This window comes from Haliotis asinina, chromosome 12, assembly GCF_037392515.1.
Source record: "Haliotis asinina isolate JCU_RB_2024 chromosome 12, JCU_Hal_asi_v2, whole genome shotgun sequence".
NCBI lineage: Eukaryota > Metazoa > Mollusca > Gastropoda > Lepetellida > Haliotidae > Haliotis > Haliotis asinina.
Genome location: NC_090291.1, coordinates 7,407,620 through 7,434,711, shown reverse-complemented (window position 1 = coordinate 7,434,711; position 27,092 = coordinate 7,407,620). Strand labels below are relative to the sequence as shown.

Below are 27,092 nucleotides of genomic sequence, written 5' to 3'. Positions count from 1 at the left end.
TGCACTGTAATGGACATCAACGGTGAAGACAACTGCACCTGCAAAATGCGGGTATTGACGTGCAGTCATCACTTGACCTCGATAATCCCATTTAGGTGCGGTGGGGTAGCATGCAGTTAGCATGCTCTCGTTACGCTGTAGGCCCATGTTCGATTCCCCACATGGGTACAATGTATGAGACCCATTTTTGGTGTACCCCGCTGTGATTTTGCTGGAATGTTGCTTCAAGTTGCGTGACACTAAACTTACGTACTCATTCAATCCCATCGAACATGTACGGGGTGCTATTAGAACTCTTCTATCGTGCCTTGAAACGTCAACATCAGAATGTTCAAGAGCTGGGCACTATGTTGGTACAGCAATGGCACAAGTTCTCTAAGGTGTGTTCACGGGTGTTAGACAGTCGGTTGTGAGACACGTTGCCGTATATCGTGAATACGATAGGGGAACTGACAGCTTTAGTGGTAATTTATTATTTTAGGTCAGCAGTTAGCAATAGTATTTTCAATGATTGCTTTCAGTGTCTCTTTGCCATAACCTGTGTTGTCTGTGTTGGGCATCGTTTTGCCCTGCTTCTTGAGAGATCTGCTATGGAGGATTCCTGTCAGCGGAAAAGCAAACACTGCTGTTGTTCAGTAATCTATTGTCGTGCTCTCAGATTTTACGGGAGCGTTTAATGTCCAACATCCACACACGTTGTCTTCTGTGATATTCATCCATGTGAATGAATGACACAGGATAACAAGAATTACAGTTCACCGACAGGCCAATCACAGAGATGGAAGCTTGCCCGTAGGACAGAGGCTAGTAGAAATCACTCCGGGCTAAAAACAATTCTTCCACCATTTTGTATGTATATTAAGTAAACTTTTACAGAGATTTATGAAAAAACAGGTCCCCCAGCCATGTAAGCCGAGTAGGTGCACTCCCTCACGAACTCGGACACACACCACGACTAACCAAGACTCAGGTACACACCACGACTAACCTGGACACAGGTGCACACCACGACTAATCCAGACACAGGTGCACATCACGACTAACCCGGACACAGGTACCCACCACGACTAACCCGGACACAGGTACCCACCACGACTAACCCAGACACAGGTACACGCCACGACTAACCCGGACACAGGTACCCACCACGACTAACCCGGACACAGGTACACACCACGACTAACCCAGACACAGGTACACACCACGACTAACCCGGACACAGGTACCCACCACGACTAACCCGGACACAGGTACCCACCACGACTAACCCGGACACAGGTACACATCATTTACTAACCCGGACAGAAACATGGATTCACATGGAGAAATAAACGAAGAGAAATACAGTGTATATTCATCCCTTGGGATGCCTGAAGCAATGAGATCGTATTTCTGGTTATCTGTATACAACAGTCTGTTAATGGCTGTCTTGACCTTGTACAAGGTCTGAGGCTCCTGGTGACGAGACTAGATTCTGAGGTAGGACAGATCACACTGGCACTGGAATAAAGGAAGGTTCTACCGTGGACATGGCCAACTTGGGGGTGTAGATACCAGCCTTAGCAGAGTACCGCTTCCCACCAATGTCAATCTGATAGTGTGCGTCTTTGTCCATCACGAATTTATTCATGTTCATCTTCAGTTTGGCATTGCCGTCGTCGTCAAAGTCACTGACATATCCAAGACACACCATCCGGTCCAATGTGAAGCCGTATCCACAGGTGGTAGTGACCCCCGCAAATACCCCATTGCGGTACACGGGCTCACCACCCCACGGCCACAGGTCACTGTTCACATCAAAGTCTTCCAGCAGGAACTGTACAAACTTCTTCTTGATGCCGTTCTCCTTCTGTTCCTTGAGGGCCTCTCGGCCAATGAAATCACCTTTCTGTTGACAGAAATACCGATTATCTAGTCACTTAGCCTAGGCTTTTATTTAAAGGCTTCCCTCACTGATACAAGAAAACTTAGTGGGAGATGTCCAAGTTGAGGGGAAACAAGAGTCATATGATTACAACACAAAATGTGTTAGTGAGTTTAGTTTTACGCCGCACACAGCAATATTCCAGCTATACGGCGGGGTCTGTAAATAATCGAGTCTGGACCAGACAGTCCGGTCATCAACAGCATGAGCATCGATCCACGCAATTGGGAACTGATGATCTGTGTCAACAAAGTCAGCGAGCCTGACCGCCCGATCCCATTAGTCGCCTATTATGGCAAGCATGGGTTGCTGAAGCCTATTCTACCCCGGGACCTCCTTGGGTAACAACACAAAGACAACCAAGCTTGAATGGCGAGTTGATCTTCTTTCCACAGTGGGAAAGAACTCCGGCCTCAAACCAGTCACAGAAAGAACCTTACATGTAGGCACTGTAGCTCACCTCCAGCTTTACACGGAATTCCCGGCCACACTCCATGGGGGTTGTCTGAGCATTCAAGTCCAGGCCCCAGTATGCAAAAAACTTCTCCATACGTAGGTGTCGCATGGCGTAGTACCCAGCATTCCTCACTCCGTAATCAATCCCAGAGTGCATCAGAGTGTCGTAGGTGTGGATGGCGTACTGGAAAATGTTTTTAGAAGCAGGATATCGACAGCAAACAGGGTAAATATCTGAGGACGCTTCTCAGACTTGTGAGCAAACCAACTTTCCAGGCAGGTACTGCACTACTTTGTGGTATTAATAAAACTACACATCCTTGGAGGAGGTGACAAGAGCTGTAAATTCGGTATCGGTCATTTGACAAAACATTATTGCGTACAATTTCTGATACATCAAATGGAACAAAGAAGAAATACAACTTTTTCTTTTCATTGATGATTTTTGTTTACGACTCTTAAACTGAAAACTTACTAACAAGAGATGCAAAGCTTACATCAGAGGGGATGTAGAGAATAAATCCATCCTCCCCAGAATGTGTCAATCTCATGGCGATGATGCCACTAGCGTAGCCCACGTCGATAACCTGCAAACACAAGCTGATGATGCAGTAAACAAAAGATGATGATGCAGTACACACACCAGATGATGATGCAGAACACACAGCAGCTGAAAATGCAGTATACACAACAGTTGATGCAGTGCACACAAAAGATGATGATGCAGTACACACACCAGTTGATGATGGACAGTAGTTATTACACGATAGCCGCATCAAAGACTTTATAAATGTCACTTCGCAGTCATTCCAGAGTTAAAACATGAATCAGTGCATGGGTAGCCCCTCGTGTATGATATCATTAGGTGATTTACTCGATGGATGACGATAAAGGCTTAGACAGTAAATGTTAAAGATGATTGGTGTTCACGTAAATTACCAGAGAATCACTTTCAGATCTGATTATTTACAGAGACTGAACTAATATAGCTAGATTGTCCCTAAGTGCGACATTATGCAATATCCAGCCAAATACATCCACAACACTATGACCTGATTACAAATATTCAGATGATACCTACTTTACTTGTCATGGCCTTGAACTCGGTTTTGCCCGTGGGCGTGTCAGACACATCGGCCAGGAGATGCTGGGCGTGTGGGCCGATCATGTTGATCCCGGAGTACATTGACGTCACATCCTCCAGCTGCACAGAGCCATCTGGTGGCAGGTGGTGACGTAACCATGCCAACGCTCGGGTCTGTTGGATGCTTGGGCAGATCATGAAGAAACTGACAACAGTGAAGGACGTAATCAGAGCTTGTAGGCCCACAATCAAGAGACTGAGATAGTCCCACAGTGTACAGTGATAGAGAAACCATGTTACATTGCCTTCGACTGAAATCCAGATAGTGTTCAGTGTATATTTGAAGACAGACACTCAACCTGTAATATTTTAACAACTTGAAAACCCTGACAAACACAGAAACGTTCACTGTCGTAAACCACCATCACTGACGTGAACACTCTCCTCCTCTAACCTGTTTTCCTCCATCCGGACTATACTGCAGTCGTTCTCGAAGCCTCCTTTCTCATTCTGCATCCCAGTGTGGACGATGTTGCCGATGTCCTGGTCGATGTCGTTGGAGCACAGATACTGCAAAAAGTCCACTGCCTCCCTCCCTGCAGACTGGACACAGGTCAGCAATAAACTCGTGACCACAACGTCATCATACACAAAATACAGGTCTCAGGCCGCAGTCTAGTGCTGCATAAAGGCAGACAAGAGTGCATTCCTTTTTACAAAAGAAACTGGTTCCTGACAGTAACTGCCTCGCATCACCGTTTCCATGAGGAGAACATTCTATATGTTCTATAAACAAACTTAGAAAATCTTTCGGCCTTTTGTTCAACAGGAGAAGACAAAGACAGGGGAGAAATATCTGCCATTGTTGGTTTCTGTATTCCACGCAGAGACGTAAAGCAAGCGCATGTAATGAGCTACCTTGATGACAAACTTGGCGAATGAAGACATGTCGATGAGACAGACCCTCTCCTTGCACGCCCAGTACTCATCCTGGACGCAGTCGAACCATGTCGGCTTCCCAAACGTCCCTTTGTGACTGATGTTGTCGGAGTCAGTGTCCTCATCTGGCACACAAATATTCTCAAGGTTCATATTGTCTCTCTAGGGTTCTCATGAAATAGGTTACACATTTCATCAAGAATAGTTTTTGTTACTCCGTATTTCCTATTTTCTACCTACCTGCCTGATATTCTGCTATCTGAGGTTGAAGAGTGGATTAAAAAAATTGAGAAGGCCCCTACATGACCCTGGTAAAGCACATGGAGACAAGGGATGGTAGTTTCTATTCTGCTCCATTACTGCACACCAACAAATAGTTTTTATCTCCTAAATGCTTGGTGACGTTTTGTTATTGTGCCACATGTGTAAATGCTTCACAGAAATATTATTTGACTTTCCGTAATGTTGTAGACATGATTACCTTGTCCCAGTCTGGAAAACCACACAGCTCTCTCGTAGGCCATGGTTTCCCCGAAGTATCCCCCAGCCACCTCCAGCCGTGTGTGGAGGGGGGATGTCCTCAGTCGTCGCCCTGTCTTAAACTCGGACTGTCGGGGGTAGATGAGGGAGAACGTGGTACCTGTGGACATACAACGTCAACATGGACGTCGAATATAGACACAACACGATACTTATCCAAAAACGTCATCAGTATTCCTCATGACTGCCAGGCGAAGAAAACTAACTCTTGGGTTACCTTCGTAACGCACAGGGAAGACTATGTATTGTTTCCTAAAGAGTAATCCATCTAATTGAATGGTGACAGTCACTTGATTGTCTGGCCCAAACTCCATTGTTTACATACACACACACACACACTCACACACACACACACACTCACACAAACGCAAACTGACACACACACACACATACATACATACGTCAACATGGACATGGTCTTAATAATCTGCATAAAGAAATGCGAAATTGTCGACGACACTGGGTTACAAATGGGATAGTGAGAGACAAAAACGATGCTGCGTATGCAAAATATAAGGAAAGTAAACGGCTCTTTCGTATAAAACATCGCAATGCAAAACGGCAGTAATCTAAAAACAGATTTGATGAAATCTACGAAGCAGCAGAAGTAGATGTTAAAGAATTTTTTAAAATTACAAAACGATACAAACGATACAACTTACCTATGAATCTCAAACTTGTTACAAGGGGAAGGATATTTGCAGTCTGTTTGGACGCTACTTCCATTCACTAGCTACTCCTTGCCCGGATGTAAAATCTGACTATGTACATGCCCAGAATGTGAACGATCGAATTTTAAATATTGTAGCAACAGATGATATACAGAACGACGCCGGGTCGCCTCTACAATGTCCATTCACTGAAGACGAAATCCATTATACAGTAAAACGACTTAAAGTACGAAAGTCGCCTGGTCCTGACGGTATTGTGAATGAGCACATAAAGAAGGCTGGTAGATCGCTGCTTCATCATATTGCCTTACTATTCAATGCCATTATTACGTCTGAATACATCCCTAAATCATTTTCTTTAGGACAAATTCTTCCAATACACAAGGGCCACGGTAAACCAAAACATGACCCTGCCAATTATAGGGGAATAACTATGACGTCTGTATTAAGTAAACTCTTTGAAAGACTTCTCCTTAACAGAATAGAGTCCTGGATAGATTCTAAGACAGAATTCCCCCATCCTCTGCAATTTGGGTTTAGGCATCACTACGGTGCTGAAACGGCCGTACTTACGTTAAAAGAAAATATTGCATATTATAACGAAAGGATGTCGCCTGTATATTGTGCATTCTTAGATAACGAAAAGGCATTTGATCGGGTATGGCTTGATGGGTTATTTATTAAACTGTATGATATTGGAATTACGGGTAAACTATGGAGAATACTAAGACTCTCCAATAGCTCCATGAAATCATTTGTATGCTTTGAGGGATTTAAATCGGATGTATTCCCCGTGAATCAAGGAGTAGGTCAAGGTAGAGTAATGTCAGCCTGGCTCTTCACATTATTCATTAATGATCTCCTATACGAACTCGGGAATTCAGACTCTGGTTTAATCCTGCCATGGGGCAAATGCCCTGGAATACTTCTTGCTGACGACACTACTTTGATGAGTTCCTCTACCAAAGGCCTGCAAAATCTCCTCAGTGTCGCTGAAAATTATGCTCATATGTGGCAGCTAAAATACAATGTCTGCAAGAGTGCGGTTCTACACTTTGAATGCTTAAACGATAACGTTAAAACCAAATTGAATAATGTATCAATTGGTGATGTGCATGTTCCACACAAAAAATCTATTAAATATGCAGGCGTATATATAAGTACAGGCAAATCATCACTTGAACGTACTAAATCTGCATGTGAAAAGCTACGAGTGCTCATGAACACTAACCATAAAAATTAATTGTATTTTGGTGGTCTTAATCTGCAGCACGTATCTGGGAAAGGGTAATCTTAGCATGTGGTCTGTATGGATGCAACGTATGGGGCAAACTTCCTCTTAAAGAGTATGAAATGCTCGAAGTTGTACAACGACAATTTTGTAAAAAAGTTCAGGGATTACACAAGCGCACTCCCAGTAGTGTTGTACTGGATGCCATTGGGATCATGCCACTACAGTACTACATAGACAAAAGAGCACTCTACCTGTTAGGAAAGTTGTGTAATGCAAAGTATAACTATATTTTTAAAGTAATGTTTCTAGTTCGCCTTGGCCAATTCATGTGTTCGGATACCTCTACATGCAACGTATGTAGTAAAACATCCCCGATATATAATATGCTGCAACTTGTACATAAGTATAACCTAAACGATATACTAGCAAACTATATCAATAATTGTCAATTTATTAATAAGGAAAGCTGGTCCAGGGCCGTGAATGATACCATTAAATCTCATAGAGACAATCTATTTCATGTCCATCTTAACTCCAAACTAAGTGTGTAAAGATATGTTAATATAAGATCCAGTAAGGAACATTATCTCTGGATGTTAGCCACAGAGAAGAATGACCAGTTCACTGACATTGCAAGACTTGTATTCAATGGAGCAGCTGAAATAGTTTCAAGAGAATGTTATTGTAAAACTGTCGCCAATGATATTGTAAAGCACGTGTTTATGCCATGTACAATTAATATGAATGACAGAAATGAACTCTTTAACTCTATATGTGATATTTTGGATGTAGATACTTTTGTTAAGATCTGGGATCAAGATGACGATGTTATTCTTGCATTTCTACTCGGTGGATGCCCAATAGAATGTATCATGGAACTAGAGAGGGATGTGTGGGCAAACGTAATAATTATTGTAAGCCGTTTTATAAGGAAATGGCGACACTTGTTAAAACACTTGTATGTATATGAACAATGCTGACTGAAACACCCATTCATCATAATCATTTAACGTAAAATATATCATAACTGCACATTGTAATCTTCATCAAACTGGAGGAAATAAAGATTATCTATCTATCTATCTATCTATCATACATACATACATACATACATACATACATACATACATACATACATACATACATACATACATACATACATACATACGGAAACAAAACAAAAATTGTACACCCGACTCTGCATTTAGCAGAGAATTCTTAAGGATGTGTAAAGAGTTTTGTTGCTTCTGTCTACTATTATTCAATTTTCAAATTAAGCTAAATTAATAGTATTCTCATGAAAGAAGTACATGAACATCGGAAGTGTAATAACGAAAAAAACCCAAAAAAACCAAAAGGCTTTTAGTTTTACACTATTATTGTTATTATCAAAAAATATTAATGGTGTCAAAATGGCCAAAACAGGACCATTGTAGAGCTCCTTGGAGTACCGGTAGCAAGAGGTAGGAAGTAATTTATTTCACACTTCAGAGGTCTGTTTTCACCACAAGCAATTCTTGAAAAGTCTTTCCCTTGTCTGACTTCTTCAAAGTCTATGAAGCAGATTTAAGGAATATTCTTCCAGCATCAAACAGAACAGCCTTTAGGACAGATAATACTTTCATACGCTTTTGATTGACAGAAGACATGTAGTCTGCTTTAACCATTCATGTCAGCACTTTGTCACAATATCGAACAAAGTTGGATTACCTAGGACCTCCTTGACTCGATCTCGCAGGAAGCGCCTGTTGTTATGGAGACCAGCAAAGCGTCGGATATCGTGTGCCCACAGATCAATGCTTGGCTCCCCATCCAAGATCCACTCAGTCAAGTACTTGCCAACACCCCCAGCGCCAGCAATCCCCCGGGAGTTCATTCCTGCTGCTACGAAGTAATTGGCCACCTATAACACGACAGTCAACACACAGGTCAAAACAAGCTAGTCAGCACATCAGTCAACACATAGATGAACGAAATAATTGACCACCTGTGACACGACAATCAACGCACAGGTATGAACAAGCTGGTCAACACATAAGTCAACAAGCCATTCAACACGCTGGTCAGGACGCCACTGAACATGCGGTCAACACACCAGCCACTGGTCAGCAGTGGTCACTGGGTAGTCAACAACCAGATAAACACTCTTGACAACAATTCGATCATCCCACCACACAACGCTCCGTTCAACACACTTGACGACAATCTGGTCATGACGCCATTCAAAACATGCTGTTTGATACACCAGTCAATACAGGCCGCTCAAACAACATGCAGATCACCACACCACACTAGACATGCCGGCCAAGACATTGTTCAGAACACCAGTCAACACAGTAGTCTACACAGTCAACTTGCCTATCATAAGTATTGAGACATCTGTAGGTATGCCCGTGAACACTTGACCTGACTCCTCAAAATTTGTAAAAAATGTTATGCAAATGGTACCAAACACTCATTCCTCTGCATGCAAACTGGAATTGCAGTTCCTAGTGGTAAAGAAAACTATACACCTAAATGAAACAAGTATGCTACTGATTCACGCACTGGTAAAGCGTTCTTTCCATAGTGTAAATATGTTTATTTTTCATATATTCACTCTTTGTACTGACGCAGCATTCACCTGACGAAGGAGCACGAATTAGCCCTGGAACGTGGTGTAAAGTATAAAAGAAGTTGTCATCCACAAAACGTGTCATGTGTTCATGTTCGTCCCCCTCATAAATGCCTTTCAAAAACTTTGTTCCTGTGTTGTGTACCTCCGCTGATTCTCCGAGGATCCAGTTGGAGTCGGGTGTAAAACTCTCCGGACCGTTGATGAGCTGCCTCACCTCCGCCGTCTCAAAACAGGGCATCCGGAGCAAGATCTCATCCAGTAGAACCTCTAGAAACAACACGGAATCACTGAGGTAATGTACAGGAAAACTGTTGAAATATGCAGGAACAATGTTGTGATAGGAACACTGTTGTAATATAAAAGAACACTGTTGTGATAGACACGAACGTTGTTGTAATATACAGGAATACCGTTGTGGTAGACAGGAACGTTTCTGTGATAGAGGAGAACACAGCTAAAACGCCAAAGGAGTCTGTTGTAATATAGAGACACACTTGCCATATTCATGATTATTGTTGTAATGCACGGGGAACCTGTTCCACCATAATGCAGAATATGTTTCATTGTAAAAAACAAAAGCAAATATAGGTGGATAGGACATGCTTATGTTCAACGTTTAGATTTCTGGAGGTACTCACGGAAGTGGTCCCAATCTTCTGGCAGTAGCTGGAACTCAAACTTGTCTGGAATACCATGTGTGAACACCGGCTTGGCCACAGGTTCGAACCCTCCGGCCAGAACACCGCCATTCCATTCCCGGAAGTAGGTGTAGCCATCATTGTCTCGAATAACTGAAACAGGAAAGGCTCCATACACTCATCAATCAGTACTCACAAACAATATTTGTGTCCACTAATATCTTACTGCTATATGTTTTGCTTCAGTCTGCACTGTCCTGCTATGTCAAAAACAAACCCCCCCCCAAAAAAACAAAACAAAAAAACAACAACAACAAAAACAAACAAAAAAACCCAAAACAAACAAAACAAACAAAAGACAAGGAAGTGTAGCCTAGTGGTGAAACGTTCACGAGTCTTGCAGGAGCCCCGGGTTCGATTCTCCACTTATGCACAATCTGCGAAGACCATTTCTGGTGTCCCTCGCGGGAATATTGCTAACATATTGTTAAAAGCGGCGGAAACTCAATCACTTCGTCACAAAACAAACAAACAAACAGACAGGCAAACAAACAAACAAACAAACAAACAAACGCTATTTATATTTCGGAAAAGAAGAATAGATCTTCTGAATATATTCAGGTTATAGTTATAAAATAATTTAAGTGTTGACATATAGAAAGTTAAAAACAATTCCTATATGTACCTGGCATATTGCTTGGGACACCTTCCATGGGCTTGGTGACAATGTAGAAGTGTTCACAAGAATGTAAGGGAACCTTCACATCGGGAGCTGACTTCTTGCCAATCTCATGAGCCCACTGCAGCAGACAACAGTCATCATTTAATTCGTGCTAACAACCTACAGAGGAATCAGCTTCGGAATGTTCACTGGATATCCACAGCAACCACCGACACAAACAGGAAATGTGATCCAAGAGTCAGTGACCACGTGTTAATAAAAGTAAGCTCATCGCTATGGTTATCTATACACAAGGCTACCCAAGCATCTCTGTCCTGAAACATCAGCCACAACAAGCGCTCATCAGATACTACCTACCTGCCCCCCACAGTTCACGAAGTATTCACAGTTGATTGTACCAAGGGAAGTTTCCACCGCATAGACTCGGTCATTTTTTGTGAGAATTCTCTCAAGTTGCACACCTTCCATCACCTTCACTCCTGGAACACACAACATAAATTGGCTCACACTTTGGTCGTTGAACGAAACACAAATCTTAACGACAAAAAGAATCAGAAAATGAAGGGTACAGGATTGAAAATTACAATAAATGTAATGAGTTAAAGAGTATTATCACTTTTACCATGAAATATAGTCGCAGATCATTTTTGTACACTAATTAGCATACCGAAAAATACCCCCCAAAACATGCACTGACATGCAAATGTGTTATATTTAAACACCAACCTTTCTGTTTAGCCAGTCTACTTAACACCATGGCAACATCTGGGGCAGTAGTGACGCCATCTTCTGGAACGTACAAGCCTCCCTGCAGAGAGGAAGCGATTGATCAACAGCCTCCTATACCATGTAGATTGTGTGATATTCTGCTGGTTATTAAGGAAACCTCAGCGAAATCGGGATCTGACTTTATCCTTCAATGTCCAGTTGACATAGAGTGACCATATCTTGCTATTTTCATAGGGATGGAATAGTCACTGCATTGGCACCAATCAGCAAGGTGGCGGAGACAAAGGAGACTCTGAGCCATCATTACTAACGCTTCATTGTACATTGAGTAGAACACCTCGCTATCACAAACCTTTGGATATTTGCATGGATGTGATGCTTCAGACAAAGGATCATCATCACCTCAAAAACTTCAACATCACTAACGCTGTACATTGAGCTGAACAATCTTAGACAGAGTAAATACAACGTAGATCTCACCACTAAGTCATCGTGGCGTACAAGAGGGTTGAGGTCGGAGATCTCTGACGGACTCACAATGTGGGTTTCCACACCACCGTATCTGTGTGGGAGGAAAGAAGATGAGTCTCAGAGGGACATTTCTGATCCACTGGATTCTGCTCCAACACGATACGTCTCTGCATGGATATCTGATAATCTCTCCACGAAAGATAGGGACAAATGAACCCCGAGCGAATTCTCCGTGTCCACTCTTTACAGATAGAGAAAAATCATTTCAGACCCCTGTAGTTTATGATACCAGATGTCCGCGAAGGATTGACGTATCTAGCCTCTCTCGATGTGCATGTCATAAACCACATGTCATAAACCGCTGGCAAAGCGCTTCCCTCGCTTCGGTTCGGAGTATTTTTCATGTCAAAATAAGGTATCGCCACCATCAAAGGTACACTGCCATTTGCGCACGTGGGTGTGCTCTCATATTTCCAACCCCATATTTAATAATTATTCACATGAAATAATATTTTAACTTGGGGTTTTCAGATTGTTCTTCGCCTCAGTTCCCCCTACCGGCGTCCGTTTCAACGGTTTGAAGGAACAAGAAGAAGCAGAAATTAGAAAGAGATACCATATTGCCTAATTTACCATGGACCTGTTGGAGTTTATTTTCGTCGTTATTGTTAGAAGATTCGTAACATCTATTCTACATACAAAAAAATCTGGCGCAGTGGGTGAATGAAGTAGGGTACGTAACTCCAGAAGTATTCCATATGACGGACAAATGATTCAAAAACTATAGTAACCTCCTGTTCCTTCATTCCGTTGAACCAGAAGCTGGCAGGGGGAATGGGGTCGAAGATCTACCTGATATACCGCGAGTTGCGCTTAAAATGTTGAATAAAAAATATTCAGTAATTATTAATCATGGGGTTTAAATCTGACAGCACAACCCAGTGAAGAAATGGGTGTATATCTTTGATGGTGGCGATATTTTACTTTGACATGAAAAATATTTTTCGAACCGAAGCGAGGGTAGTACTTTGCCCACCTTTGTTCCTTGAAGACTGGTCAGTTTCTTTTGTTGCGCAACCCAATTTGCGCCATAGTTTGCCTGGCACAAACACATCCATATGCAGGTCAACTGAAAACCTGATAAACACATGAATACATGTTAGTCTAGCATTGAACATATTTATGTCACTGATGCATCAAGTTTGGAAGTGTGATGTAAACGCATGACACAGATTCATAGATACAGTTGTCAGTTACTCAACGGGATCTGGGTGAGTCGCCCTCAGACATGGTCGTGTTTGTAAATCTAACCTGCTGATGGCTTGTTTCCGCCTCAGGTCTATCATTCGGTCTTTGGTCCGAGCCAAGGAAATACTGCCGCACTGTTTCCACCCTGTACACAACACATGCAGATAAAATGAGATGCCAGATCCCCTGCCCAGTAACCGACATCTTTGTAGTCAGAGTATTCAGTGTTTGCCGCTATAAACTCAACAATGTATCTGACCTTACTTACCACTAACCCTGATATTGTTAACCATTCACCCTGACACTGTTAACCTCTCAACCACACTTTGTTGTCACCCACCCACACATTGTTGACCTCTCACTCACACTTTGTTGACCACTTACCGACACCATGTTGACCATTCACCAATACCTTGTTTACCACTCACAATACCTTGTTGACCACTCACACACACCATGTTGACCACTCACCAATACCTTGTTCACCACTCACCAATACCCTGTTGACAACTCACCAATACCTTGTTCACCACTCACCCACGCCTTGTTGACCTCTTACCGACACCATGTTGACCACTAACCAATACCTTGTTGACCTCTCACCAATACCTTGTTGACCACTCACCCACACCTTGCTGTCATTCACCCACACCTTGTTGACCACTCACCCACACCTTGTTGACCTCTCACCCACACCTTATTGACCACTAACCCTGCCAATGTTAACCACTCACTCACACCTTGTTGGTCACTCACCCACGCCGTATAGACCACTGACTAACACCATATAGACCGCTCACTCAGACCGTGTATACCACCCACTACACACCATCTTGACCACTCACCCAGGCCGTGTCCATCTTCCTCCAGCCTCCTGTACAGATTCCTGCTGTAGTTCATAAGCTTCATATCTGTCAGACTGGACCGAATACAGCCGATCAGACCAACAGAGTGCCATGTTGTTCCACATGTGAGGCTGTTGATGGACAAACGTTAATACCAGTATTTGCCATCATACCCCAGATGATAAATTCGTTTGATTCCATAAAACGTCACATTGAAATGTTTTTCCATCAAGTTCTGCTTTCTCATGCTTTGAATGTTACTTATGTTGTCTCAACCCATGCTTGCCATAAAAGGCGACTCAGCTTGTCGTAAGAGGCGACTAACGGGATCGGGTGGTCAGACTCGCTGACTTGGTTGACACATGTCATCGGTTCCCAATTGTGCAGATCGATGCTCATGTTGTTGATCACTGGATTGTCTGGTCCAGACTCGATTATTTACAGACCGCCGCCATATAGCTGTAATATTGCTGAGTGCGGCGTAAAACTAAACTCACTCACTCACTCACTTATGTTGTCTATCAGAAGTAGATCCCTGGCAGCTGACACCGATACAGTACTTTTCACATACAAATATAAATCAATTACTGGATTATTTTCAAATTGTTTAGCTAAATATGAAGAAATATATCAGATATAATTATATTTACTTTCTGACAACAACATATCAGTATGTGAGGACATGAGCACCTGGATTTGCCATTCGCTAGAGTGACACTCACGAAACTAAATACATTCTTCATGTAACGCTCTTTAATTTCTAACTGACAATTAAACACTTGACAAGAGAGCTTCACTATGATTATGTTATGTTTAACACCGTGTCTATCTATTTCCACGTGACGTTATATCATTTGGATAAATAGGCCAATAACATCTACAAAACTTGGTGTCCTGTACACATCCAGGTATATTCAGATGGTTGTGACATTGAATATGCTGTATAGCCATTCACACTTGGTACTGATAGGGTTGCTGTGATACATCATGTAATAGATAGAGGGCGAGTACTACGAGATAAACGTAAACAAAAATGAGGTCAAACCACGCCCACTGCCCTTGCTTCAGCGTGTCCATGCACAGATAAAGTCCTCGTATGTGGCCATATCTATCTACAACTAAAGTACATATAAACTAAACAAACATGGATTTCATATATATTGCACTGATGGTTCATGTTATCCCAACATCTGTCGCTTGTTCACAGTTTTATCGTACGACCGTTAGGCACAGTTATGGATAGTTATGGCTGCCATTTGGTTATCACAGGTAAGTGAAAATGCACGTCTGCTGATGTTGAAATAAGCCAGACCGACATGGGCGTGTTTATAATTCCTTCCAAAATATGAAGACCCATTAAATTATTTTAGGAAGTATCATTCACATTGACAACAAATTCCATTAATTCTGAAACTGAGAGTTTCCCCACCAGAAAATGCCAGGTTCATTATAGAGGTGACTCGTGAAGGTCCGGGGTAGAATATGCTTTCAACAACTCATGCTTGTCATAAGAGGCGACTAACGGGATCCAGTGGTCATGATCACGTTCGTTGACTTGCTTGACACATGTCATCGGTTCCCTATTGCGCAGATCGATGGTTATGCTGTTGATCACTTGATTGTCTGGTCCAAACTCCATTATTTACAGACCGCCGCCATGTAGCTGGGATATGCTGAGTGCAGCGTTAAACTAAACACACTCACTCATTATGTGTGTGTGTGTGTATAAACAACGGAAACTAATCACACATGGCTATTGCATCGGAGAACATCGTGTCAGGGGCCACCAGAACCAGTAGCAACCAGTGGCAACCGGTCTGAACATCGTAGCGTCACAAAGCTGGGTTAATGATAAACTAATCTTGTCCTAACAAGACACAGGGCAGGGCGTCAAATCTTGGAAGCATTTAATATGTGTTATAACAAACGTTACATTTGTCATTAAACTTTCTGCGGTGACTGGGCGAGTTAGGTGACTGACGTTATGTGATGGCTACTGGACTCTACGGGTATACGTTCGAATTCCGTATGGAACTCCAACAAAAGCACTAGAATTTCAACTTTACTCGGATAGTGTAATACTGAATATAACATATGTTGCAGTTGACCTCCTTCTGAATGGGTCAGTCTATTTGGAAGCATTCTTTGTAAACAGTGACCGATAAAGACTGACCGTGGCTGCTTCATGCCATGAGAGAAGTTTCCGCTGCAGGGAGTAGGTTCATTACAGGACCAGACTTTTCATTTGTTCGTAAACAAACACACTTACTCTGAAGTGAGAACCAACATGTCCTTGGAAGTCTTTCGGCAAGACTTCCGAACCAATGGTGATATGGCTCAAGACAAAATTGTTATGCAAATCAACAGAAATGGCAGAATTAGCAGATTATTCACACTGAATTGCCAGCATTCTTCGTAGGTTAGGTGGCAAGGTAAGAGGTTAACTGTAAGATATTAACTGTAAGAGGTTAACAAGTTCAATAGGACATCCTACTATTATCACTGTCGTTTATGTTTTTCATATCCATTGGTATCTATTCATGTATGGGACAATCCTGTTTTACATCTGGTTCATTGCTATGACTGCTGGGACGGGCCAGCTGTTTCATGATTTTGTTTACGCTCTACTGTGATTGGGTGAAACTGCTCAAAGTTCCTTCGTGCAGAATTGAAACTGTAAAGTGCTGAATAAATGGAAAAGTAAATTCCATAAAGGGTAAAGATTCAAACAGGTATTATTTGTATAACTGCAATAAATGATCAATCCACAAATCATGTCACTAGCATAAAACTGAAGGATACATGGCGAAGAAACTGGTTTCAATCTTGAATGTATAATAGATGTGCCAGTGTATATTCTTTAACAGTACTGGGAATGATGAGGTCTGCTCATGGTGAAAGCGCTCGCTTGTCAGGTCAAAAACCGGTGTTTGATTCCCAACATAGACACAATACGACTGACGCTTAGTGTCTTGAAAAATATATTATTTTGAAAAATGGAAAAGAACCTAATTTCAATTGAATAAAGGAGCAAGTAATTTGGAAGATTCATAGACTAACAGTATCTGTTTTGGAGAGAGAGAGAGAGAGAGAGAGAGAGAGAGGGAGAGAGAGAGGGAGAGAGAGAGAGAGCGAGAGAGAGAGAGAGAGAAAAAAAGAAATGAAATGTCGTCACGGTTATGAAAAGAGTTGGGGAAAATATGTGCCAAATGTCTTAGTTGAGATTATCGTTAACAACTGTGCATTTAACAATCACTTATTACGTGCAACCAAAGCATTACAAAAGGGCATATTTCCAGAAAGCATAGCATCATCTTTGGTTGGAGCTACAGACAGCCTGACTTAATATAATCAAGGAAATAGGCTTTGCGTTTTACAATGCTACCTAAATTATAGTCACAATCAAGTATAAGTTGCTATGTCTTGTACAGTATGATTGAGTCAGTGAAATACTATAATTTACGAAATATAATTCTAAAGCCCTTCTTCAAGCAATGCTGTGACGTCAGACATGGCTAGACTATAGACTTCATATACATCATCGATATGTCCGTCTGTCTCATAGCCCCTGAATTTTCCCATCTGCTAAGCCCTCTCTGTAATGCTTGAGCCTCAAATATAGCAAGTTCAGATTTTCCAAGGTTCTGAGTCTGTGCAAGAATCTTAGCTTCATTAGTTTATTGTCACACCACTTACGAATCGGCACAAGTGAATGTTACTGGAGATGTTGGTCCCGCCAGGCATGGTGTACTCTGTAACCCCAACCTTGCACTGAGCTTTCCTGCAGATTATAACATATGGTGAACCTGGAAATCACTGAGCATGCTTCATTTAAGGTGTAAAAGTTACAGTAAGGCTTGGACAGAAGGGGAAATAATATTGTTCTGTGACTGTGATACAGACTGGTACAAAATGGGAAAAACATGAACAATGGACCATTGTTTGGGACTTCTAATTGTAACTATGATTCAAACAGCTTAACCTAAATTACGATATCCTTCAAATGTCCATTTGGTTTAAAGTGGGAAATATACATTTATCCCCTGACAAGAACGAACGTTAAAGTATAAAGTAATATAAATAAATAAATGCTCAAAAAGTATTTATAACAGCAAGAGTATCCATTTTGTCTTTAGTCTGTTACCGATTCCTACTAGATTAACAACTGGTCTCTGAAATGAACATATTTTACAGAAACAAGTTCACTGTAAACGAATAAATATAATGTAATGAAAAAGAGTCCTGAGACCTCCCCTTGAAGCTGTGGAAATCTAGAATTGCCACATTTTCTAGACTTGGGTGGGCTTGGATATATTTGCTTGAGTGTCCTAACATAAGCTAAACCCCATGAGTCGCCAGGTCACGGAGAATCAGTGGTTTAGGGGGCCGTATTGCAATTGTGGTGCGTGTTTATGTGTTGTTGATGCGGCATGGACGTTTTGTGACGTCACTATTTGATTATGATTTACAATCACATACTCATGATATGGTCGGAATCGTGCCATGGATTAGAGGATGTACTACCAGAAATTTATCACACTTAAGAGACTACAAATTAAGAATCAGTAATAACCTTCTATCTGTAAGATGTGGTAATTATTTTTGACGGCAATTCGTTCGTCAATGTAAACAAAACAATCGAGACGAATTTCGCAAAAGGTACGGAGATCCAGAATGCCTATGGGATACTTGGAGAATGCACCCGTCCGTGCTGTCCAGTCATAGTCGCACCAGCATTATGCCTCACAGAATATTGTTTATTGTCGTATACTTTTGAGTTAGTGAAACAAATGTGGACAACTTTAAAGTTGATGTATTACAGAAAAGGCAGAGCGGAAGGAGAAATAACATCGTTCAGGTCTGTCCCAATCACATCCCAGAAACACATTATTTTCCCTTCTGCCAAACCCTCTCTGCAATGCTAAAGCTCTAAATGAAGAAAGTCTAGATTTCCTCAGGTTCAGGTTTTGAATCTCTGGTCTCCCTGAGTCTCCTTTTCTATTTCTATGGGTTAGTTTGTTACTATAAGAAATATATATATTCAGGGACTAAACATTAGTGAAGGTTCAGGCGCCGTGAGACGTATTAAGAAAGGTCAACTGCAGTGCAATAATACTCAAAGTATGAACTGCCAAATTTATTTTGCAGTAGTCGACTGAATAGACTTAAGAAATTACGAGTTGGTACTTATGGCGTATTTGGCTGTGCTCCACGAGAGATAAAGTGATGTTCTAATTGAGATAGCTAAGGACACGTGCGAGGACAAAAAGGCACGTCATCGCCCTTTGTTCACAACTGAACCTTTTAATCCCTAGAAACAAGCAACTCACAAGATTTGCCAACCCTGCATACATGGCGTAACTAATACTGGTGACAAGAGTAAGTTCATCTCAATAGGGCGTGTTAGCTTCAAGTTACGTTATAGTGCTCTCTTAGTCAGGCTCTATTGGTGATAAGGTCACGTGAAAGTTGATTAAAATGTGTGAAAACGAAAATACACGAATCATGCAATTGACACGATGAAACATATGATCATCTTGCTTGAGCACAGGTAACATGAAGATGTATGAACCGTTCATATACATACCCATGAAATCAGATATGATAAAACATGTCTAAGGTGTGTAAACGTTGGCAGATTTGAGCATTTACATATGTTTGCACACCTAAATAAATTTACATGTTTCCAACCCGAAAAACACTTAGAATCGGAAATGTCAGCACCCACTGAAATTCAAAGATATGCGTTGGAAATACTTATGATCGTGTATTTACTGGGGTATCTGTTTTGCAATTCATGTTTGAGTATATGTTTCAATGGTATTGATGTACAGGAAACAAATGCCCAAAGTTGGAAAATCTTTTGAAATATACGTACCAGACGCTTTATGTTTATTCCAATGGTGTCCTATCTGGCTTTTGGTCACTGTAGCATGCATTCAACACAAACACAGTCACAGTTGCATGCATTCAATAAAACGCAGTCACTGTAGCACGCATTCAATACAAACACAGTCACTGTAGAATGCATTCAATACAAACACAATCACTGTAGCATGCATTCAATACAAACACAGTCACAGTTGCATGCATTCAATACAAACACAGTCACTGTAGCATGCATTCAATATAAACACAGTCACTGTAAAATGCATTCAATACAAACACAGTCACTGTAGCATGCATTCAATATAAACACAGTCACTGTAGCATACATTCAATATAAACACAGTCACAGTAGCATGCATTCAATACAAACTGTCACAGTAGCATGCATTCAATAAAACACAGTCACTGTAGCACGCATTCAATAAAACACAGTCACTGTAGAATGCATTCAATACAAACACAATCACTGTAGCATGCATTCAATACAAACACAGTCACAGTTGCATGCATTCAATACAAACACAGTCACTGTAGCATGCATTCAATATAAACACAGTCACTGTAAAATGCATTCAATACAAACACAGTCACTGTAGCATGCATTCAATATAAACACAGTCACTGTAGCATGCATTCAATATAAACACAGTCACTGTACCATGCATTCAATATAAACAAAGTCACTGTAGCATGCACTCAATAAAACACAGTCACTGTAGCACGCATTCAAAACAAACACAGTCACTGTAGCATGCATTCAATATAAACACAGTCACTGTAGAATGCATTCAATAAAACAGTCACTGTAGCATGCATTCAATACAAACACAGTCACTGTAGCACGCATTCAATACAAACACAGTCACAGTAGCATACATTCAATATAAACACAGTCACAGTAGCATGCATTCAATACAAACTGTCACAGTAGCATGCATTCAATAAAACACAGTCACTGTAGCACGCATTCAATAAAACACAGTCACTGTAGAATGCATTCAATACAAAGAGTCACTGTACCATGCATTCAGTACAGTCACTGTAGCATGCATTCAATACAAACACAGTCACTGTAGCATGCACACAATACAGACAGTCACTGTAGCATGCACACAATACAGACAGTCACAGAAGCATGCAAACAATACATACATAGCCACAGAAGCATGAATACAATACTGACACACAGAAGCATGCACACAATACAGTCACAGAAGCATGCACACAATACAGACAGTCACAGAAGCATGCACACAATACAGCCACAGTCACAGAAGCATGCACACAATACTGACACAGTCACAGAAGCATGCACACAATACTGACACAGTCACAGAAGCATGCACACAATACAGACACAGTCATAGTAGCATGCACACAATACAGCCACAGTCACAGTCACAGAAGCATGCACACAATACTGACACAGTCACAGAAGGATGAATACAATACAGACACAGTCACAGAAGCATGCACACAAAACTGGCATAGTCACAGAAACATGCACACAATACTGACACAGTCACAGAAGCATGAATACAATACAGACACAGTCACAGAAGCATGCACACAAAACTGGCATAGTCACAGAAACATGCACACAATACTGACACAGTCACAGAAGCATGCAAACAATACATACATAGCCACAGAAGCATGAATACAATACTGACACAGTCACAGAAGCATGCACACAATACAGACACAATTACAGAAGCATGCACACAATACAGACACAATTACAGAAGCATGCACACAATACGGACACAGTCACAGTAGCATGCACACAATACAGATACAGTCACAGAAGCATGCACACAATACAGACACAATTACAGAAGCATGCACACAATACAGACACAATTACAGAAGCATGCACACAATACTGACACAATCACAGTAGCATGCACACAATACAGATACAGTCACAGAAGAATGCAAACAATACCGACATATTCACAGTAGCATGCACACAAGACAGAGACAGTCACACTAGCATGCATACACTGCTGCAGAGATGTGTCACGTACCTTCCCTGTTCCAGCAACACCACGTCCGTCACACCACGCTCCGCCAGGTGATACACCACCGACGACCCCATCACTCCTCCACCACACACCACCACCCTCGCCTGCTGGGGTACTGACGACACATCGGTGCTGTATGATCTCCTGTCAAGTGCCCCACTGCTTAGACCTATGTACTGCTTTATGCAACACTCCACTGACCGGTTCCTGTTTGTGGGTATTGATACCCATGTTCTTGTCAGTGCATAACACCTGGACAGAGCGCCTTGATACATGCTGACATTCATCATCACAACTCTCGTGCTGTGCTCACCCTTTAGTTATACACGGAAAAGATCCATCATAGAAAGCTCTGCGCATACTATATCATACTTCACTGACTAACCCATTACCTGGTATGACCTCAGTTGAATAAACATTAACTGGTTTATACTTGTTTGTTATCTAACACCTGACCTGACATGGATAGGAAACAACAGCACGGCATGTGAAGGACTGTTTAACTATATTGTAGCTGTCCGAGGTTGACGCATGATAGTGTTATAGTGTGTTCAGGGAAAGTAATGGCAGAGTGTGTTACAGTGTGATGTAACAATATTCCAGCCAAATAATGGTGGGGGACAACAGAAATGGGCCTCACACATTGTACCCATGTGGAGAATCGAACCTGGGTCTTCGACGTGACGAGCGAACGCTTTAACCACTAAGCTACATCACCACCCCTCCAAAGTTGAATGACGACAGTGTTATGCTGTGTTGAGGAAATCTTAAAGGTTACATGTTAGCAAACAAATAAACATAATTAAAACACAATTATCATTTCGTGACGTGTAATATACATTGCTGATTATAAGAAAACAAATATACACAATTACATGCGTGTAATCGCAAATCAGAAATGCAATATTTAGTACTTGGCTTTAATACCCTCTAAAGGAGCCGGGACATCGAAACCAGTCAAAGTGGCTGGACGTGCACTTTAGTGTAACGAAGAATTTCACTGGCTGGTTCATTTGTCGATACGCCAGGGCTCTATGTGCGTGTATAGAGATGTTGGGTTTTGAAAATACATGTCCATTTCTTCTGCATCTGCGTCCGATCTAATCAACAAATATAAGATAGTGAACTACTACGTGCCTGGAAACTGGCGTTCGTCCAAGTACAAAGCAGAACTTGATACTGACAATTCGAGTTTGCACCGATTTCGGTCCGACCCAGTCATCCGGGAAAATGGATGTAGTTTGTATGCATTCAGTTCACATCATAGCATGCCATGTGTATAAGTACCACACCAGCCGGTCTGTGTAATTACATAATGTGACAAAGACAGAACTCAGGCGAGACGTAAATCAGTCTGTTCTGTTTATAGTGTACAGCCTGATAGATGTCAAGTGAAAATGTGGTTAACGATTCAATTGTGTACTAGGTATTGTCAGCAGACAGACAGGCAGACACAACTAAATAGACACTGAGTTTTGTCTGTGACGGGGGCTGCTTATCACAATCAACATGTTTTTCTATGTTTTCATAGATATGCATATATATAACATTTCAGCTTTCAAACTGAGCATTATAAACACAGATCCCAAAAAAAAACATGGACCCTGTGTGTTTTTATTACTGCAGACCCAAGATGCTAGCATTCTTGGGTTCTCAACCTTCGCTTGTTTGCTGTGTTTTTACAAATACACCATCCAGGCATCTCGGATCAAGCACAGCTTTTGAATTCACTTTTCACTCCAGCTGGGGTGAGGTTAATGAATCGTTTGAACTGTCATTTCGCGAGAATTGTTTTATCGCATTACTCCATAGGCTGAATTTTTGATAAAGTAAAGTTGTGTTTTACGTTGCACTTAGCTTTAAGTCAGACATAGCAGTATTATATATATTATACAATGTTCGTCATGGGTTGAAACATGACAGTTTTAAACTGTGTTGTGGGGGTCCAAAGTTGGACTGTGACTGTGACATACCGTCGTCTGGGTGACGCAGTTTGCAACTGGTACTTGCTAGTTTAAGTGCTTCGTGGGCACAGTCAACCATGGTTACATAAACCATTGCTAACGAACATCAGGAGCATGATCATCTGTGACATGTCTGTGAACAAACTGCGAGGTCACCAGCGATAAGAACGTCAAAGGTATTCAGCATGTCACAGGTATTCAAGACGTCAGAGGTATTCGACAAAACACAGGTATTCAAGACGTCAGAGGTATTCGACACGACAGAAGTATTCAACACGTCAGTTGTATTCAACACGTCAGTGGTATTCGACACGTTAGTGGTATTCAACACAACATACGTATTTAACACATCAGACGTATTCAACACGTCAGAGATAGTCAACACTTCAGAGATATTTAACACGTCAGAGATATTTAACACGTCAGGGGCATTCAACACGTCAGAGATAGTCAACACATTAGGGGCATTCAACACGGCAGAGATATTTCACAAGTAGTATATCCATTGTGTAACATGGCTTCCGACGGTAAAAATACAATTTATTCAAATTTATATTTAAATATATTTAATATATTTAAATTAATTTAAGTGAAGGAATGGGCGTGATTAGGACATCTTACAGGAGTTGCCTCCCTTTGACAGGTGTCAGTGATCACGTGATAGCTCGTAACGTGCTGCGGCCATTTTGAAGCTGGCAAGCAAACTGACCAGACGTCTACAGTTCAACGTAAGCTTAAAGTCATCGTTGGACCAAATTTACTGCACCATGACCGGACGGGGAAAGCAGGGACGAAAGAGAAAGTCATCGCAACGCTCTACCACGCAGGCGAAGCGACCGAGACCCGACAGTGTAGGCGAGACGAGCAGGTCGTGCGAGGTGGCAGTCGGTAGATCTACAGTCACGTGCGACGCAGGAAACCAGACAGGTGACTTTCCTCAGATTTGTATTGACATTGATGCAAGTAATGCTAACCCCCCTCCTAATGATGGCCCTACAGTTGACAATAATTTCAATACATAATTTTAAAGCAAAAATGATCTGTCGGTAGAGTCAGCATTTGACAACATTGGGGCGCTTGTCCCTCAGAATGTCAAAGAAAAGATACGAAATGGAGAATATGTTGAGCTGACATCATTGGTCAGGAATTCAAACACTGACCAATCACAGGGCTTGTGGAAACTGAATAGTATGGGTCAGATAGAGGTTGTTCGGCTTGCTAAAGAAATCGGAAATATTTTTGAGGGGACCTCATCTTTCTTGATTTTTTCAAGTACATATTTGGAGCAATTTCCAAACAAACACCAAGAAATACTGAAGTATATGCACACCATTCGAATGGCGTCCCTTCGTAGTACAGAATGGAGAAACTCTGACAAACAATTCCGGCTTCGAATGGGCAGGTTTCCACAAATGTCTTGGGGAACTATTAACACAGAACTTTAGCTATTGTATGTTAGTTGCAATTCCAGAAAAGTGAATTTCAACAAGGGAAGCATGCTTCCCCAGGGGTCTAAAAGAACAGTTGGCATGAAAAGGTTTGGCTATTGTTGGGATTACAATGAGCCAGGAAAAGTTTGTACAAAGAAGGATTGTAAACATCCTCATGTGTGTTATTCCTGCGGGGAAAATCACCCGGTAACCCGTTGCCCATCTGCCGACATGACCCAAAGCAGAAGGTCTTTTCAGAGACATCCACTTAACAGCTCAGACCCCAATAAACGTAGCTAAATTATGTAGTGAACTGGCACACTACCCTGACCATGAGGACACACAACTTCTTGCAGTGGGTTTCACAAAGGATTTCAGTCTACAATATGAAGGTAAACAGCGTGCTAGGGAATCTGTAAATTTATTGTCAGCCAGGGATCCCAAGTTTGAAAATATCATTCAACATAAATTTGACAAAGAGATAAGTTTGGGCAGGATGTCAGGGCCATTTGACTCCCCATCTTTAGAAAATTTGATCGTTTCACCCATCGGCATAATCCCGAAGAAAGTTGTAAGTGAGTTCAGACTAATTCATCATTTATCTCATCCTGAGGGTGTATCAGTTAATGACTTCATTGACCCAAGCATCTGTTCTGTACAGTATTAATCAATAGATGATGCAATCTCTATGATTCGACAACTCGGCCCTGGGAGCTACATGGCTAAGGCAGATATTAAAAATGCTTTCAGAATTTGCATTTTATCTCCTGATAATTTCAAGCTGCTGGTAATAAAATTCAAAGACAAGTACTATGTGGATAAAGTATTACCAATGGGGTGTAGCATCACCTATTCAATTTTTGAGAAGGTTGCAAAATTTCTCATTGGAGGCCATGCTGATGACAAAAGAGAATGTCAAGTGATTTTGAGGACATTTCTGGAAGTTTGCTCTGATTTAGGTGTTCCAATTGCAGAAGATAAAACTATTCATCCTTGCACATGTATTCAATTTTTAGGATTCAAACTGGATTCAGTCAAGCAGCGAATACAGATTCCACAGAACAAAATCACTGATGCCAGATATAAGACTGAACATATTGTTGATAAAAAGAAAGTTGCAAGGAAGCAGTTAGAAAGTCTCGTCGGTTTATTAACCTATTTTCTTGCGCGCTATTCCGATTGGTCGTGAATTTCTCCGCAGAACAACTGATGCTGTGTAGAGTGTAAGAAAATCTCACCACAGGATTGGAGTGACAGAAGCACTTAAAGAGGATCTGGGAGTATGGTAATCCTTCTTACAGAATCACAATGGCATTTCAATTTTTTTGGATAGATTTTGGGCAAGTAGTACAACGCTCCAGTTGTATACAAACAGCGCAGGGGGCATTGGTAAAGGGTCTGGTTTGTACTTTGACCGAAGATGGGCATATGGGTGCTGGCCGAAATCATGGCGCAACCTCAAGTTAACAAGTAACATTACCCTCCTTGAATTCTTCCCCATTTTTATTGCAGTTCATATTTGGGATAATATTGGATAAGTAAGTTATCATTAACTCTGACAACAAAGCAGTCGTCGCAATTTTGAACAGACAATCTTCCAGACGTAATTATGTCACGCATTATCTTCGGAAATTTGTGCTGAAATGTCTGCAAATTAATCTACTTGTGAAGGGGCAATATATCCCGGGGGAAAGGAACAATATA

At 41.5% G+C, this 27,092-nt stretch overlaps 1 protein-coding gene across 1 annotated transcript; it reads right to left on the bottom strand.

Annotated features, from left to right (window-relative positions):
• Positions 1-1,275: 1,275 nt before the first annotated feature.
• On the bottom strand, positions 1,276-22,407 carry LOC137257733 (pyruvate dehydrogenase phosphatase regulatory subunit, mitochondrial-like). The gene is made up of 17 exons (XM_067795145.1): positions 21,998-22,407; positions 14,079-14,209; positions 13,297-13,378; positions 11,995-12,076; positions 11,512-11,593; positions 11,143-11,264; positions 10,789-10,903; positions 10,104-10,256; positions 9,608-9,732; positions 8,559-8,751; positions 4,885-5,043; positions 4,383-4,528; positions 3,919-4,067; positions 3,462-3,669; positions 2,878-2,967; positions 2,385-2,564; positions 1,276-1,888 (listed from the first exon to the last, which is right to left on the bottom strand). The coding sequence occupies exons 1-17, from the start codon at positions 22,282-22,284 to the stop codon at positions 1,490-1,492; spliced, it is 2,703 nt and encodes a 900-aa protein (XP_067651246.1). The 5' UTR covers positions 22,285-22,407; the 3' UTR covers positions 1,276-1,489.
• Between the last annotated feature and the right edge of the window lie 4,685 nt (positions 22,408-27,092).

Excerpts from the sequence above, each read along its gene's own strand:
- LOC137257733 (XM_067795145.1), bottom strand. The coding sequence starts at position 22,284 with ATGATGAATGTCAGCATGTATCAAGGCGCTCTGTCCAGGTGTTATGCA. Across the intron at positions 3,670-3,918 it reads GTCCGGATGGAGGAAAACAG|TTTCTTCATGATCTGCCCAA; the intron begins GTTAGAGGAGGA and ends CACTGTTGTCAG. Across the intron at positions 2,565-2,877 it reads TTCTCTACATCCCCTCTGAT|TACGCCATCCACACCTACGA; the intron begins GTAAGCTTTGCA and ends AACATTTTCCAG.